At 38.4% G+C, this 18,545-nt stretch overlaps 1 protein-coding gene across 17 annotated transcripts in view; it reads left to right on the forward strand.

The window, feature by feature from the left end:
- The window catches only part of epb41a (erythrocyte membrane protein band 4.1a), a 178,530-nt gene that overhangs the window by 82,832 nt on the left and 77,153 nt on the right, over window positions 1-18,545 (forward strand). For 15 of the 17 annotated variants that reach the window (XM_041213288.1, XM_041213298.1, XM_041213299.1 and 12 more), the window contains 3 exons: window positions 11,157-11,607; window positions 14,868-15,083; window positions 16,731-16,835. In XM_041213288.1, the coding sequence (XP_041069222.1) occupies window positions 11,164-11,607; window positions 14,868-15,083; window positions 16,731-16,835 (765 nt within the window). In that variant the 5' untranslated portion in view covers window positions 11,157-11,163. Of the gene's footprint in view, window positions 1-11,156; window positions 11,608-14,867; window positions 15,084-16,730; window positions 16,836-18,545 lie in introns of those variants that run through there. The other 2 variants (XM_041213303.1, XM_041213305.1) reach the window with 2 other exon arrangements.

Below are 18,545 nucleotides of genomic sequence, written 5' to 3' on the forward strand. Positions count from 1 at the left end.
ACAGGAATTGCCGCCTTTTGTTCTTTGCCCTTATATCTACACTGAAAAATGTAGAAATAAATACTGAGAAATCGTATGACCAGGATTAAATTGTAGAGATCTTGGGTAGTCTTAGGTTGCTGTTAAGTTTAGTAATGCACAGTAGGAGCAAGTCTACCTATATGGAATCTTCACACTCTGATTCATTTATTATAAAAAGTTTCAAAAACGATTCACCCATTTTTAAATGTCTAGTGCTAATTTAGTGCAAACTTTTGCACATTTAGAACGTTGTAAATATTGAGTGGTCTGTGTCCAGAAAAATTGTGTGGCGGCAGTATTTCATTTTCATAAGTGCACAAGATTTTTGTTTATTGTAAATTGTTGTGCTTAAAATCTGAATATTCCACAGATCATACTTGTGATCTCATGTAGTGGCGACTTTTGTATACCAATTTCAACACATGGCATTCAAACGTGATACTTGTGAAGAATGAACTAGCCTGACTTGGCATTTTATAAAGTTAAATAATTTACTGTTATGGTCAAAACCTGATTATTTTAAAACATTAGAGAACAAAATGAATGTATAATCTATATCTTTGAACAAAAAAATCTGATTTCCGACAGTTTCGTAGAATAGTATTCTCGGAATTACGAAGAAGCAGACATCTGATACTAGTGGAAGTTGAGTGAGTGAGGCAAGGATTTTTTTTAAACTGAGCTGAAATTGGTGGATATGGTTGCCAACAATGTGAATACCACTGTTCTGTGGGTTTTGGGACTCCACTTGAATCATGATTCATACCCACCAGCTTTGTGAATTTGGATTCAAAGATCCCAAACATTTATACACTGCAGGATAGTAAAACAAATCAGGTGGGTGGCTTGTGCCCACTTGTTTTTGTGTGCTGAAAAACGATGTGTGGAGGCAGTATTTATCTTGGATGTCCGTGGGTGAGGTCAATGTTTAAAATTGTCTGGAAAGAGAAAAACCTAGGTTATCCAGTGATCAGTTTTTATTTTTTGCATTTTGGACTGTGTTTGAATAAATAGATTTGTGGCTGCAATTCAGTTTCAAAATAAACAATGGTAGTTACAAAGCTTGCAAAAAAGAGGATTTGGAATCTTTTCAGAGCATTGTCTGGGTATGGACAGTGAATTGTCTGGGTATGGACAGTATGCTGACAGTGTAAGCCTTTGCTCTGTGTTATCAGTGGGCAGCTACAATTTGTAAAGAATTTGGCAGCATGTAGATGTTGATGTGTGCAGCAATTTGTTTTAGCAGTTGAAAATAAGCCTGGTTTTTGCCAGACACAAAGGGTTTTGTCGTTTTTAAATGGTGGCAGTGCTGCAGTAGGCTTTGTTGTGTACAGTGCTATTTGTTAAATGCTTTACAATGTGCTTAGAGTGTGATAGAATAGTATATAGATAATTCAGTTCTGTAAATTTTTTGGCACCATTTCTATTAAACTTGACGTTTTGCATTCATAAAACATGGACACAGTTTTGTATGAATATTTTTTTCTAAATATTTTGAGAGGTTTTTAAAATGTTACATGTATACAATAGCTGAACACATTTGCAGGAAAGCTACTGTATATTTAAAACTAATTGCTTAATGCGTCATCACATATGTCGAAAGCCAGTTTAGAATAAAATTAATTTGAACATTTGGTAAATATTTGATTCAATGCTCCATTTTCTTTTTGCCATATAATATGGTGCTAATATTTTCTCGTCCACAATGCTAGTCTTGTTAGAGTACTAATTACTTTTGTTCTTATAACTGGCTTTTGGAACTTGTAGAATCTAGTGTTTTTGCTGCTAAACATTCTCTTATGCATTGTCAGAGATTTGTCCTGCAGTTTTTTTTTCAAAGTCCAATCATTATTATCTAAAGGGATAAAGTAACGTTGGAACAGCAAGCTAGAAAATGTGAACAGGCAGTGGTTGACAGGAAATATGGGATGATATGCTGCTGTACTGAAAGGAAACTTTCATTGTTGTATTACAATACTAAAAATCCATGTTGAGATAGACCACTTAAGATATTAGTTAGAGTCTGGTACGTTTTCATATGAATGTGTTGGAAAGGACCGATCAACTTTGTGGATATTCTAGATATAGTTTGTGTGTATTGTGATTTTTTCTCAGAGAATTAGGTTGCTTCTGTTTACTGACTTTTCTATTAGGTAATGTGCACATTTGGGATAGTTTGAATAGGCGCATTTTGAGTATTTAGTGTTTTTTATATTGGAATAATCCAACAGTACCTTACAGTTTCATTGTAGCTTTAACATGGAAAAACATCTCCAGGCTGTTTGTAAGAACATGAGGAAAACAAATCTGGAAGCAACAGAGTTTAGGAGGAATAAACAAAATTGCAGTCAAAGCTCAATTTAAAAGACGATCTTGGAGAGGCAGAGAATTCCAGAGAGTGAACCCAGGCAATTGAAGACTGCTACTAGTGGTGCGGTGAAGGAAGGTAGGATGCGTGAGGGAATAGTCTTTTGATGGCCAAATATTAGAATGCAAGGTATTGTATATATTCTTGCACAATGCAATTATTAATGCATTTTAAAGAAGATTTTATCATATTGAGAAAAAAATGCACCCCAACAGCTCAATGATTTTTCATGTAAATAAAGTTGCCATATATTTGTCAAAGATGAGGAAAAGTTTATCTTATAACTAGTAGTGAAGTTGTCCTTTGGCTTGAGCCATTGATGATTCCCCATCATTTACCAACAGAAATTCTGGCTAAGCTTTGTATGTTCACAATGATGGCCTGTGGCAGTCCTAGCTTGGTTGGTAACACTCTTGCCTGAGTCGAAGAGTGAGTTCAAGTTGCACTCCAGGACTTGAGAGTGCAAAATCAAGGCTGCAGTACTGAGGGAATGTTGCACTGTCTTTCGGATGCGATGTTAAACTTGGGTCAGCATAAAAGATCCCATGGCACTATTCAAAAAGCAGGGGTGTTAACCCCCAGTGTCCTGGCTGACAGTTATTCCTCAATCAACCTCACTAAAAAAGATTACCTTGCTGTTACTATATTGCTGTTTGTGGGAGCCTGCTGTATGCAAAATGGTTGCAATGTTTCCTATATTACAACTTCAAAAGTAATTCATTGGCTTTAAAGTGATTAAGGATGTCCTGTGGTCATGAAAAGCACTTTATAAATCAAAGTTTGTTCATCTGTATTTCAATAGATTTTTTTCAAGTACTTGGTACATTCACACACTACATGTTTACCATTGCTGCAAAGCATGGAAGTTGCAGTTGTTGTGTAATGATGTTTCTTAAATTTTGTAACATTTGAATGTAATTTATTCCAAATAAAGCCTTAATTTAACCCCTTAATTTAACCCCTTTTGTGCTGTCAGTTTAGAGAGGCTGCATTATGAATAAAGGTGTAACTGCTACAGAACCTTGAACTGCACTTTTTTCTATCTATTAAGAATTCAGAAATTATTCCTTTAAAATGTTAATATTCCACCTAGTTTTATAGTATGCAGCCTTTAGGCTTTACTCTATAACGATTAGATGGAAATACGATTGTTCTACTCGAACAAGATTGGGCAGTTCTCAACATACTGCCAATGTAAGAACACTATCCACTTGCTGGTCCCATTTTTTTAAAATTGTATTTGCATATTGAATATAGGAAATACACAGAACCATGAAACCATTCCTAGATCACTGTACTCTGAAAATGAGGATTTTATTCTATTCAAATTTTATTGTATTAAAAATGCATCAGTTCTCAGTGATGAGCTCTGTCAATTAAGAGGGAGTATTTCTTCAGTAGGGTGCAACAACACGATTATAAATCATCCTCAAGTGCCCTCACAATGATTCTTGAACCAAGCATCATGTTTCAGTAGGCTTAAAACAAATTGAGTTATTAAAGGGCAAGTAGGAACAGGAGTAGGCCGTTTAGCCCCTTGAGCCTGTTCCACCATTCTGTGAGACGTTGATTGATCTGTGACTTAACTCTGTATACCCACCTTTACCCCATATCATTTGAGAACCTGTGTTATCTCTCAATCTCAAATTTAAAATTAACAACTGATTTCAAAAGGAAATAGGAAGGGCACTTGAGGGAAATAACTTTGCAAGGCTAAGGGAATAGAGAGCAGGGTTGGGACTGACTGGATTACTCTACAGAGAGGTCATTGGGCCAAATAGCCCCCTCCTGTTCCATCGTGACTCTATGACTCTGCATCAACTGCTGTTGTGGAAGAGAGTTTTAAACTTATGCCACCTTTTGTGTGTAGAAGTGTTTTACTGATTGAAGGTGAATATTATGCTCACTTAGAGCATTGTGTCATTATTGCACAAATACATTCGGTGGACCTTGACTGCTATGTATTTGTTTTGGTTAGCTAGGTATCTATAGATACATAGAAATGCTTTGCTATGTTTGAGTCTCCTAACTGAGCCACTGAGTGCAGATACTCTTCCTATATGCTCATACCCTATTTGCTAGCATTGTAAGGACTTTAGTGCAGGTTGACAGATCCAAAGATTCAGAACATACAAGTAGGCACAGATGGGGTTACTGGAATTTAACCAACAACAACTCCCATTTATATAGCGTCATTAATATAATAAAATGTCTCAGCACATTTAACAAGCAACACCAAGCCACATAAGATGTTTGGCCAGGTGATCAAACGCTTGTTCAGAGAGAGGGATTTTTAAGGAGCATCCTAAAAGAGTAAAGAAGTAGAGTGATTTGGGGAAGGAATTCCATAACTTAGAACATTGACAGCTGAAGGCAAAGTTGCAAATAGGAAGGCAATTAAAATCTAATGCTTAAACTGGTCAGAATTGGTGGAGCACAGAAAGTGTGGGGGTTGTGGGAGGGGGTTGCTGTAAGTCTGAAGTTGGGGAGGAGCAAAGCCATGGAGGGATTTGAAGACAAAGAATCTTAAAATTGAGGTGTTACTTTGGAGCCAATGTAGGTAAACGAGCACAAGTGAAACGGGTGAACAGGGTGTTCTGTTGAAGGGTCATGAGGACTCGAAACGTCAACTCTTCTCCACCGATGCTGCCAGACCTGCTGAGTTTTTCCAGGTAATTCTGTTTCTGTTTCGGGTGAACAGGGCTTGGTGTGAATTGGGGCACCGTTAGCAGGGTTTTGAATGACCTCAAGTTTGCGGAGGGTAGAATGTGGGAGGTCAGCTAGGAATGCTTTGGAATAGTCAAGTCTAGAAGTATCAAAGGTTTCAGCAGCAGTTAGGCTGAGGGAAGGGTGAAGTTGGACAGTGCAACAGAGGTTGAAACATGTGGTTTTAGTGATGGTGTGGGAATGAGGTAGGAAGCTTATCTTGGGATGAAACATAACACCAAGGTTGTGAATGGTCTGGATCAGCCACAGATAGTTGTCAGGTAGAGGCATGGAGTCAGTGGTAAGGGAATGGAGTTTGTGACGAGGACTGAAGAGGATGACTTTCATTTTCCCAATGTTTCATGAGAACACAAGAAATAGGAGCAGAAGTAGGCCATTTGGCCCCTCAAGCCTGCCCCACTATTCAGTAAAATTATAACTGATCTGCCCCAGGCCTCAACTCTACTTTCATGCCAGCTCCTCATAGCCCTCAACTCCCCAATATTTCAAAAATATACCTACCCACTCTTTAAATACTTTGTGATCTATCGCCCGCAGACATTCACTACCCTCTGAGAGAAGAAATTCCTTCGCATCTCAGTTTTAAATGAGTGTCCCCTTATTCTGTAACTATGTCCCCTAGTTTGCGATTCCCCCACTAGTGGAAACATCTTCTCAACATCTACCCTGTCAAGCCCCCCTCAGAATCTTGTACATTTCAATAAGATCACCCCTCATTCTTCAAAACTCTAATGAATAAAGGCCTAACCTGTTTAGCCGTTCTTGATAAGTCAACCCCTTCATCCCAGGAATCAGCCTAGTGAATCCCTCTTGAACTGTCGCCAATGCCAGTATATCCTTTCTTAAATACGGGGACCAAAACTCTACACAGTACTCCAGCTGCAGCCTCACCAACACCCTATACAGTTGTAACAAGGTTTCCCTATTTTTAAACTCCAACACTGTAGCAGTACAGGCTAAAATTTCATTTGCCTTCTTAATTACTTGCTTCACCTGCATGCTAACTTTTTGTGTTTCAAGAACACCCAAATTCCTCTGTGCTGCACATTTTTGGAGTCTCTGTCCAATTAAATAATAGCTTGCCTTTTGATTCTTCCTACCAAAGTGCATGACTTCTCACTTTCCTACATTAAACTCCGTCTGCCAAGTTTTTGCCCACTCGCTCAACTTAAATGTATCCCCTTGCAAATTCCTTACGCCCGCATTACAACATGCCTTCACACCTATTTTTTGTATCATCAGCAAATTTGGATACATTGCACTCTTCCCGCTCCTCCAAGTCATTAATATAGATAGTAAATAATTGAGGCCCTAGGATTGATACTTGTCGCACTCCACTAGCTTCTTTTTCTAGTAACTTTAAATGACTTTGGATCTAATACTACCTTTAATTTCTTAGCCATGGTTGGTTTGTTTTTCCTGTTGTGTTTTTTGCGTCAGAAAGGAATGTACAAGTGTTGCAATGCAATTTATTCCTTAAATATTAGCCATTATCTATCCACTGTCATGCCTTTTAGTGAAGTTCCCCAATCTATCTTAGTCAACTCACGCCTCATACCTGCATTGTTACCTTTGTTTAGAGTTAGTGCGCTAGTTTCAGATCGGACTACTTTGCTTTTCATCCTAATGAAGAATTCTGTCACGTTATGGTTGAAAAGAAAAGTTCCTGCCTTTTAAGTTAGGATCGAAAGATTTAACCAGACAAATTTGGGGGGTTTTGGGTAATTTTCCATTTAGTTTTTTTTTGTTAGCACATTTGTGGCATTAGAATAAATAAATCTTCCAGTTGAAACATTTTTAACATACACAAGCTTAATCAGTACTAACATCATGGTGCTGCATGGTGGATATCCTACTTTTTCATGTGTACTTGCTGCAACATTAGACCAAGTCATAGCATGGCATTAAAAGGCTGTCCTTGAAATGCGATGGCTTTGCTTACTCTGAGGGGCACCCCTTAAATCATGCTTTGTTTTGCCATGCAGTCTAGATATCTTGTTTACAATAGGTTCTGCAATGTTTGCAGTTTACTTCTAGGTGAATTGGGAAATGAAGTTTCTAGTTCTGCTTTTTAAAGCTTCTTTTTTGTGCATAATAATGATCTCAACATATGCTGGTTAACGCCTGCATTACTCAGAACTGGCCCAGAAGGGTAGCACTAACAAATCAAACTTAGCAATTTAAGTGTATTCCATCTGAGACTTTTTTATCTAATACTTTTTATAAGTACACAAGACACAATACCACCAATATTGTACTCGTGCTTGCAATGCCAGACTAATCTGCCATTGTACTAAGTACAATGTGGTAATTGTGTTAAGTTGGGTATAAATCTGTTCCTTATGGCACTGTACTCCCCACCCCGCACTGATTATGGAATTCTGACTATTGAGGCCTATTATATGACATAATTAAACAATGGTCACAGGTTTTGGTTGTGGAGAGGTTATGAGGTGATTGAATGAGGTTCCTGTTATACATAAGCTTGTGTCATCTCTCGGTCTCTGAGCAAAAACAGGGAACTCCAAGAACTATGGTAAGCCAGTATAGGTGGTTGATTAAATCTACTGATAGTGAAAGGAATGTCTTTGTTATTCTTCAGAAAAAAAGTACTCATTCATCATATTGAGTCCATGCACTAAAGCTGGTTACCTTTTTGTCAAAAGGGCAGTCTTGATAACCATCTTGTGCCCCAACATAACAGAAGAATCATATTGATTGAATAGGTCTTTAGTGGCTCTTTGGGTTGCTGTGGCACACGCATTGCACGCTTTGGAGTAAATATCACTTCTTGATGTAAAGTTAGAGTTAACCATATGTAAAAGCTCTCTTTTAAAAAAAAACATCTAATTGCTATGTATTGTTCCAAAACACTTTGCTGCAACTCACTTTCACAAATTAACAACAAGATAAAAATTCCTGTTTCTTTTAAAGGGTATTTGTTGCATATCTAAGTTGATTGTGTTTTTGTTATAAAAAATACATACTTGGTGTCAACATTGGCTCAATGGTAGCACTGGCCTCTGATTCAGAAGGTTATGAGTTCAAGTCCCATTTCAAAGAGTAAATAATTTAGGTTGATATTTCAATGCAGTGCTGAGGAAGTGTTATATTGGCACAGCTGCTGTCTTTCAGACTAGAAGTTATACTGAGGTCTATATACCCTTTCTGATGGACTCCTGTGGCACCATTCAAAGAAGTGCTATGGACCTCTTTGTGTCCTGGCTAATATTATGCTTCAACCTTATCACGAAAATTGATTATTTGGTTATTTATCTCATTACTGTTTGTGGGGCCTTGCTGTGTGGATGTTGGCTGCCACATTTCTCTATATTGCAACAAATACTACACTTTGTATTTCATTTGGCTTTGTTATGCCCTGAGGTTGTGGAAGGTATATAAAGGCAAGTTTTTTTTGTGGTCAGCAATAATATTAGAAAGGAGCAGGCCAGATTATACTCTTGGAATGTATAGGGCGTGTTGCAGATTTGTACAAGATTGTGGAATTTTATAAGGCCCAGGAAACATTTTCATTACTTTCAGTGATTTGCATAAGGCTTTGAACTTAGGGCCTGGAGAAACTGTGGGAGGAAATTGTTAAAGATCCAGGAAAAATGCACTTAACATTTTTTTCCATCAATTTTTACAAGACTTTCAATTTGATACCGGTGTGGCCTGATAAAGGAAACTTTGGCAGAAATTGGTTAAATCCTGTATCTTATCCCAAATTGTGTTCTAATTCTTAAGATCTGTTTGAGGAGACTCCTCAAAACAATTCTTCAGAGAAGATTGAGCAAGGTTGTCCACCATCAGTCATGAGTCCTCCAATGTTGTGTTGTGTAATGCTTTTTGAAAGTAGCCGTGAAGTCTATTCCAGACGATGCATGAAAGAACACCTTTCTGTATATATTGCGGTGTTGGCAGATTCGGTTTTAGCGTAGGCTACTCAATTGGCCAAACTTTACTGGAAACATAATGGTGCATACAATTATTAACGCGCAAGTTCAGGGGCTTGCAAGAGCATGAGTTGCGAATCTTCAGAACATGCCAGCTGACTTGTGTTGCTCCACCATTGCTTCTCACAAACAGGAACAAACCCTTAACCCTTGTTATTTTTAAGAACTTGTTTTATGTGTAGATTAATTGCCCATTAAACTAATCACAGCAAGTTGTGTTTGTTACTTAAGAGCATAAGTAACCTTTTAATGACCTGTTAATTTTTAGTACAGTGCCAACCTACCCCTCTGGCCCAGGGAGGAAACAATTAAAACTGTTTAGTCTCACTCTTCCATGTAGTAAGTTCCTTTCTTAAAATTCTTACCCTTCCATTTGTCCTCACTCGCTGTCTCTTTTGCTCGCTGTCTCTTTTGCTCGCTGTCTCTTTCGCTCGCTGTCTCTTTCGCTCGCTGTCTCTTTCGCTCGCTGTCTCTTTCGCTCGCTGTCTCTTTCGCTCGCTGTCTCTTTCGCTCGCTGTCTCTTTCGCGCGCTGTCTCTTTCGCGCGCGCGCTCTTTCGCGCTCTTTTGCTCTCGCTCTACCTGTCCCTGCCCTGTCCCCCTTTCCTCTCCCTCCTGGCCCTGTCACCCTCTCTCTCTCTCTCTCTCTCCTGGCCCTCTCTCTCTCTCTCTCTCTCTCTCTCTCTCCTGTCCCCCTCTCTCTCTCTCTCTCTCTCTCCTGTTCCTCTCTCTTCCCATCCTCCTGCTCTATCTCCTGGCCTTCCCCCACTTCCCCTCTCTCTGGCTTCCCCCACATCCCTCTCCCTCCTTCCCTCCCTTCCTCTATCTCTGGCCTCCCCCGCCCCCTCTCCATCCCTCACTCTGGCTTCCCTTCACTGTCTTTGTCTCCCCCGCCCTTATGGTATCCCTCTCGCTCGCCTTCACTGTCCAGCCCCTGTTGCGCTCTCGCCAGCCCCTCCCTGTGCTTCCCCTCATTCCTCTCTGATCATATTTTTCCTCTCTATTTATCTTCCTGTTAAGGTGTTGGTCCAATTCACCTTCCTCTGTTATTCTTAATTAGTTTTCAGTTCTTAAATTGTAGTTGTTAAGGTAGTAGACTGTTGGTCCGGTTGTTCTCCCAGCTTTGCTACCAGCATGTACTTCTGGTGTAAAGATTTTCAGGTGGTAGGTTGCAGGAAAAGTCATATGCAGAGAGATGCCCACTAAGATCCCCATTCCACAAGATTTGGCCGAGTATGTTGAATACTGGGATGTGGTGTTGTGGTTGAGATTTGGTGTCCCCCAAGTGAGGTACTGTGGCTTTTGCATGGCGCTCAAAACTTGTTTTAATGAAACATGGGGGAAATTGTTACATTTGTTGGTACTTGTTAAGTAATCCATTAAAAAAAAATGTTGTGTGCTTATTGGAGTGCAATATATAAGTCCATGCCAGATGTACAGCTGTTTTGACAATTTAGGGAGTTCTTTCAAGGGAGTTCCCTTCTGTTGTGCAGGGCAGGTGATGACTGACCCTATGATGTGGTCCCCTTGAGAGGTGATGTGGATTTGTTTGGTACTAGTTTCCATAGAGTTAGGGTGTAACTATGTTGCTTTAAAAGTGAGTATCTTAAAAGTTATTTTCTCTTAATAATGTCACCCGATTTAGTTACTACAAAAACAAAATTACAGTGAAATTCTTGGATAGTTTCTCTTGGCTTTGCCACACATTAACACATACAAATTGTACTTGTTACTTCCCAATTAGTTTGCCAGACATTTCCCGACAAGGATTAGTAAAAAAGCAATCATAGGTTCTGGTATGTATAGTTCTTTAGAAAAATATACTCTCAGCTGTATGTTCTGTTTCCAGAAATGGCCTTGTTGCTTTGAATTGTATACTATGTTGTTGGTGATGTCATCATCTTAGTGCCGAATAGCATTTATTTTTCAGTTCAACAGCTCAGACAAATCAGAAATGTATTTTAGCATAATTCTGTAAGGAATTGCTGAATTGAGTCGGAGAATCATGATTTGCCACAGTTTAGTTCTAACTCTCCAAAGTGAGCATGTGGATCTTATGGTGTTTTTTAACTTCTTTTAAATGCAGTTTCATCATGGCCACAGAAGTTAGCACAAGTGCTGCGACAGGAAATCCCCCTCAGCAACAGTCGACTTCTGAGCAGCAAGAGCCTCCCAACTTTGACAAAGCAGAAACCCAGCCAACAGAAGTGGTGGACAAGCAAACACCAATCAACGGTGGTCCAGCCCACAAAGAGGAGGCAGAAAAGGAGCAGCCTTCAGGCAGCAAAGGATTGTCACGCTTCCTACCTGGCTGGTTCAAGAGACCCAAATCTCAGATTTCAGAAGAAGAGAGTGGAAAAGAGATTGGTGTAGCTTTTGCAGACGATAACACCGTACCACTACAACAGCAACTGAATTCAGTAGAGCAAACAGAAGAAAGGGAACAAGGGGCTCCTATTGCTGATCAAGAGTTGGATGATAATATTGAAGAAGAAGCCACTTTAGATTTACATTCCCTGAGCAGTGCTGAAACACAGGTAATAAGTGCCCATTCATTGGTGGGTGATGATCAGATGGTGGAATATTGTGTTGGATTGCTTTAAGTTTGCTGACTTGCAGTTGGCTTTTTTTTTTTGTCGCCAAAACAGTTCTATTGGCAGAATCTTCAGTTCAGTGAGCGGGGCCTGCTCGCTGACACGTAAAATGATGTGGGCTGCGCGCCCGCCGAACTGTCTAAGGCCATTTAAGTTCCAATTCAAATAATTAACATAGCTGCCCATCCAACCTCAAGGTTGGTGGGCAGGCAAGGAGCCCAGGTGGCCTTCGCATTTATCATTAAACCTCATCCATGGGTGGGATGAGGGTTTTTAAACTTTAATAAAATTTTTCAAAAACATTCATAGACGTGTCCCAGCTCATGTGACACTGTCACATGAGGGGGACATGCCTTAAAATTTTTTTTCTTCCTTTATTTAAATTTTTACATATCAAACTGATCTCCCTGAGGCAGCTCTGTGCCTCGGGGAGATTAGGCCCCAACTCGGTATACTCCCCCTGCCCGCACAGGGAGTGCTCAGCGTTTCCGGGTGCACGTCACGCTAGGCGGGCCTTAATTGGCCCGCCCACATGAAATGGCGGCACGCAGCCAAGGCGGGCAGCGATCAGCTGTGCACCTGCTCCTGCCCAACCCCCCCAACAAGGAGAAAATTCTCCCCTATATTCTAAAAAGTGTTAACCACTCTACAATGACAATATATATAGCTGGGAAGAAATGTGCATTAATCTATGGGTAGTCTTGGGTCCAGAGAAATTCCTGTCTTTGGGTTTTTATGAATTTTTAGCTGAAGCACTGTTATGTTGAAGTAAACGTCATTACTGCTGGAGTTAATTTATTGGTTAGCATTTATCCAAAACACTAAAATAAGCACTTGAAATATAATTTTTAAATTAACAAAAATTCTGCATTATTATTCCTTTTTCACCATTCTCCTTTTCTTCTCCCCTTTTTATATTTAACTATTTTGCTTTCACTTACTAATTAATTGATCTACTGTACATGAATATATGAAAAGCTTCTACCATACACTTTGAAGATGAGCGCAACTTTCATAAAATTGGCTTTCAAGGCTTATTTTGAACCCCTAGTTATCAGAAGCATGAATGTAATGAAAAAGAATAAAAAATGCTGGAAACCTCAGCAGATCAGGCTGGATCTCTGGAGGGTATAGGATAAAGTTAATGTTTCTTGTCTTTTAACCCTTTGGAACCCAGGAATGCAAGGGTTAAACTATTTTAGTGGGGCCAAGTCTTTAATACATTTTTATTTAAATGTCAAGCATTGCAAATGAGTACAATCATTGGTGGGTGTTGAATCCCAACAATGGTCAATTAAATAAATTCATCCATGCAGCTGGAAGGATTAATGATAAAGTTACAATCAGCACATTTTTGCTTTGGTGAAGTCGTGGCTTAATTCTTCATTTCAAGGATAAATAGAGTAACATATTAGTCGGAAAATATTTTTTCCCCAGCCAATTTCCAGAATGTGTTCGATTTTGTTTTTGGGTCAAAAGTTTTATGCTGTGGGTGAGTTTGAGTTTCACTAGTACATTGAAAAGTTTCCTGATGCTTGGAAAACAGTCAACTTTTTAAAGTAGCCATTATTAAACTTACGTTTGACCTGGTTAAAGCAAGGATGCCCAAAATGTTGCCCTCAGATCTTGGTAAATCAGCCTCTGAAGACCAAGAAAATCAGTCCTCCTTATACTTAACCTTTCTTGCTTGAATTTTGTCGGCAGAGTTTTGGAATGAACTATTTTTAGCAATGCTACAACATTGATGAACAAATCTTGAATCAGAATACCACTTGCTGGTGATTGCTGCCTGGAATGTAGTGACATGAATGGAAATATAGACTTTTAAACTTTATTTGTAGTTAGAAAGGATCCATGGTATGTGACCATTTGGGCTGAAGAGTCCTGACATTTACACAATACTTTTCAACAATCTTTCAACAGTGGTTTGTACTTTATTGCAGTGCTTAACTTGTTTGGGAAACCGATGTTAGTACCAGAGCAGTATAATTAAATTATAGTACTACTAAACTTTATGCTGACATCTAGCAAAGACTAATGTGCGTACAAGTGATCCCAAATCTTTCTCTCGGATGACTGCACACAATTGCAATATTAAGGACCTTTCCATTAAATAGCTGGGAAATTGGCAAGTGAATTCACAAGAATAATTCAATTGGAACACATTTAAACTTGTAAACTGTTGATACACAAATGTTTGATAATTCAAATGAATACAGTTACCTTTGCATTTGCTATCAAATATGGCAGCAGTTCAATAAGGCGTTCAAGCAAGGTGCAGAACTGAGGGCTTCCTTAGTATACTGGATATAAGTAATGTAAATCTAAACTTGCAATGTGTGAGAAGAGTGATTCTAGATTTGATAGAAATCACAGGCCTGCTCACTGAGAGCAGGTGTTAGAGTTTTACTGTAAGTAAATAACTGGTATATTGCCCAAATCCTGTTGTTCTACAGCCTAAGATTCTGTATGAATGTTGCCAGACTGTTTAAATTGTTTCTGACTACATAACTTTTGCAACCAAATAGATGTGCAAAATAAGACATCCTCCTCTGGGGTTTGGAAATCTGCCGCATGAAAGATTGACACATCTATTTAAGTCTTTCAAGAGTTATGCTGAGAGCAAAAGATGGATATTTGGCCATGTGTAATGATGCAAATCAGTTTCTAGGTATCCAAGTAAATTAATTCAGTTTTTATTGGGATAAGAATAGTGTCCATTCTTTACATAGGATATCACACATTTAAAAATCAAATTACTGGATTATAATTTAGGCAAAAAAACTGACAATCCATATTCAACATTCATCTGTATAAGTCGCACAAATAAATTGAAGTAACTAAATCTACATAATAAAAATTGAGTGTAGGGCACATGTTTCCTTAACACAACTTGTTTTCATTGTTGCAAATTTTAGGTGATGCTCTCTGCCAACATTTACTCTTATAATTCCTTATGTCATCAGCATTTTCCATTCAATTTTTGAGATACTCGGCCCCTGTCGGGTGAGTATTTTGAAGTCTCTTTCCCAACTGAGTTGCCATCATGTTTATAAACAATTCACCAACTGACCGTGAGCAATGCCAGAGGCAATTTGTTTCAAAATAAGTTTGAATGTAAAGTTATTTATAGTGTCTTCAGCATGAATCATGAAAAGACATCTCTGCTGATTAGATATATGCATTTGATTTTGGTGTTGCAGCCAGCACAAGAAGAGAAAGAAGATCTTGTTCCAGAAAAGGATCCAGTGATTAAGGATGAAGTAAAGCTAGAAACCCCCGAAGAGAAACAAGGTGAAAGTACAGAGCTAAAAACAAGCAAGGTTTTGAAACTGCCTCCTAAGGTTACTAAAAACCCCAAAACCATGCGCTGCAAGGTGACTCTGTTGGATGAAACGGAATTTCAGTGCGATGTTGAGGTAAGAATGATGCACTCTTCCTAGCATTGATTATTTTCTCTGTAGTCTACAACTGTTGACTAAGATTTTAGGAGTCAGCTTGAAGGAGACTCATTACAAACTCTTAAAACTTTTAACCAAAAGACGTGTCCAATAACTTGCGAGTCTATATTTAAATAAACTTCTAAGCAATAATAGTTTACATTTTATATATAAAAGTGTGAAACAAATGTTTTATTTGTGTTTCCCGCCTCCCCTTTGGTCCTCATGCACCATTTCCCTACCGAGAGGATGGGAAGGGAACCTGCCTCCAGGTATTTGTCATTCACACCATTTAACCAGCCACTAGGTGTGCAAGGACGCTCTGGGGTGATCCCCGCTGACTTTTTCCTTCATTCCTGCACCAAAGCTCCTGAACCTTTGTTTGTTACTTCCAATTGGTAATCTTAATGGTTAGTAACTGACATAGGTGGGGTTGTAAAATGAGGCCCTCTTTGTGATGCAGTGTACTGGGAGTCTTAGTCAGGACACTAACCTGCTGTGTCGTTGCTCCACCTAAATTGTTCTTATTGAAAAGCACAAGTGAACTACAAAGCCTAAACTGTGGAATACCACCAAGGTTTAAAAAAAAATAGGGGAATGGACTAACTATAAAGCCAGAAGCAAAGTAATTCCAAGCTTGGGTTTTAAAAGCCTGTAGATCAAAGAGAAAGGGGATACTGTATTTGACAATATTTTCTATAACTTTGAGCTTTTTGGAAAGCATGAGTTAAGAGTAGGGTTAAGTAGTACAGTAATTTGTTTCTAAAAACTATTTTGCAACATTACACACTTGTTATTTTACGTCAAATGCAGGTAAGTACCCTTTAAAATAGCCAGAATTAATTTACCGTACAGTGGATAGGGTAGTGTGGTTTATTAAATAACTATTGGTTTTGCTTAAGTGATTAAATAATTGTATGCTCTCTTGACAACGCCAGACTTCTGAAATAAAATTTCCATTGGTTCCCAGTGGGTGCAAGACCCCAGAGCTGAACTGCCCACACAGTGCAAAATAAATGCTTGAAGTGATCCTGGCATGGCCTAACAGTGGATCCTATCTTAATTGTTGTTAGCCAGGCGGTGTATTGATTCTGTCAGTTGATGGGAGCCAGTGTTTAAATGCAATAGCTTAACACCAATGCAAAAAATGGCCAGATCGACAAAATAAATTTTTACAGTTACAGGGGAAGATGTTTCCATTTGTAGCCTATTTTTTGTGAGAAAGTAGCCTCAATCAGTGCTGTCATTAGGATTTTTTATACATTGGCACTAATATATTGCATCGAAATTATGTTCTGAGCTGAAATTTTTGAGTCATTACAGTATCTCTAAATCCTCCAACTACCAGTACTTTACTCCAGCAATCATAAGTCAACATACTGTTTAATATTTAGTGGAACAAAATTTGTGGAACATTGATCAAAACTTTTATTTAAAAAAAAGAGTTTTTCTGATTCCTGGTGACAGCATTCGTTATTATACTGTAGTATTGCATGTACAGTACTTAGTGACATGGCTGTTGTGAGTTTTAATGTTGAGCATTAAAATTATTCAATAAGTCAAAATATAGCATGCCACAAACTGATATTATAGAACATAATATGTCTGTAACATTGTTAATTACAGAGACATTCCAAGGGACATGAGCTCTTTACCAAAGTGTGCCAACACCTTAATCTTCTGGAGAAAGACTACTTTGGTCTGGCCATTTGGGATTCAACAAACCAGAGAGTAAGCTATTTTATTTTGTTTGCAAATATGTTAGAAAAAGATCACACCATTTGCTTCTGTAAGGTACTGGCCCTGGTATACTATGTGATATGACAACTGCATTCAAAATCTGATTTTCCTTTTCCACTGCTTCCTCACTGAGGCGTTCAGAATTTGATTTATAGCTCATCTTAATTAACATATCATAAGACATAAGACATTGGAACAGAAATTAGGCCATTCAGCGCATCAAGTCTGCTTGAGTTGTAACAATGTAGAGAACACCATAGGACGCAGTTGTGAAAAATAAAGAGTGTTGTGAAACCACATCATTCTTGAGTACATTGATGCCATAGATGTAAGGCAAGAGTTGAAAGTGGGATAAGTGACTATTTCTCAGAAGCTACTTCTTCTCTATGTTCGCACTATGATAGTACAACAAGCTGGCCTACCCATCCTATGTCTGGGAAATAAAGGAACAAAAGTTAAAAATAAGATTTAAAATATAAGATGAAGATAATGTTTTTATGAAGTCATAAGCTGATGGGCATATGGACTGAAAATCCAGCATCATTCAACAATTCACTTAATTGCCTTCTTTCACAATTATTTTAATTAGCACTTTTAATCCCACAAATATGACACACAAATTCCTAAATTCAGACAAAATTATTATGAGATGGTGGTATAGTAGTAATGTCAGTGGACTAGTAATCCAGAAGTCCAGGCTAATGGGGACATGGGTTCAAATCCTCACCACAGCAGCTGGTGGAATTTAAATTTAATTAATAAATCTGGAATCAAAAGCTAGTCTCCGTAATAGTGACCATGAAATCATTGTTGATTGCTGTAAAAACCCACCTGGCTCACTAATGTCCTTTAGCGAAGGAAATCTGCCATCCTTACCTGGGTTGGCCTACATGTGACTCCAGACCCACAGCAATTTTACTCTTAACTGCCCTCTGAAATGGCCTCACAAGCCACTCAGTTCAAAGGCAATTAGGGATGGGCAACAAATGCTGGCTTTGTCAGCTATGCCCACATCCCATGAAAGAATAAAGAAAAAAGAAATATTTGCACAATTAATTTACTTTCATTTGCTTTACTCTGCTTGGCTTAGCTCTAGTTTAATTAGATTTACTGTTTTTACTATATGATTTCTACTAATCATTTGCTACATCCTCAGTGTTACTCTCAAAATCCTCAGGATGAAAATCTACACCCATACCTATTTCCTCAATGTTTGTTAATACTCTGAACATTTCATCAGTGTCAAACGCAACATCTATAGCATCACTCCCCACATTTTCAGCATTCTTGAAACACTAAATATAAGAATAAGAACATAAGAAATAGAAGGAGTAGGCCATTCAGCCCTTCGATCCTGCTCTGTCATGTAATAACTTTTTATCTCAACTCCTGCACTATCCCCGTATCCCTTAGTTCCCATAAAAATAATAGTCCAACTGGGCCTAACCAGTGATTAATAAATGTTTAGAATAGCAACCCTGCTTATTCTCTACAATTACCTTAAATTCTGTTATAAATTGTTTGAAGTAGAAGGATTATTGATTATTCACTTCACTTCAGCATGAAGCTCTTACTGAAAAGCCAGTGACTTATGAAGTGCATCTCAAGGACTTGATTATAAGGAAGGTAAAGAACTTACAATTTTGTAGAAAACCAACAGAATTTAATCCCCAAAGAGGGAAATAAGCACAATTATGGGTC

Source organism: Carcharodon carcharias, chromosome 19 (genome assembly GCF_017639515.1).
Source record: "Carcharodon carcharias isolate sCarCar2 chromosome 19, sCarCar2.pri, whole genome shotgun sequence".
Taxonomy (NCBI): Eukaryota; Metazoa; Chordata; class Chondrichthyes; order Lamniformes; family Lamnidae; genus Carcharodon; species Carcharodon carcharias.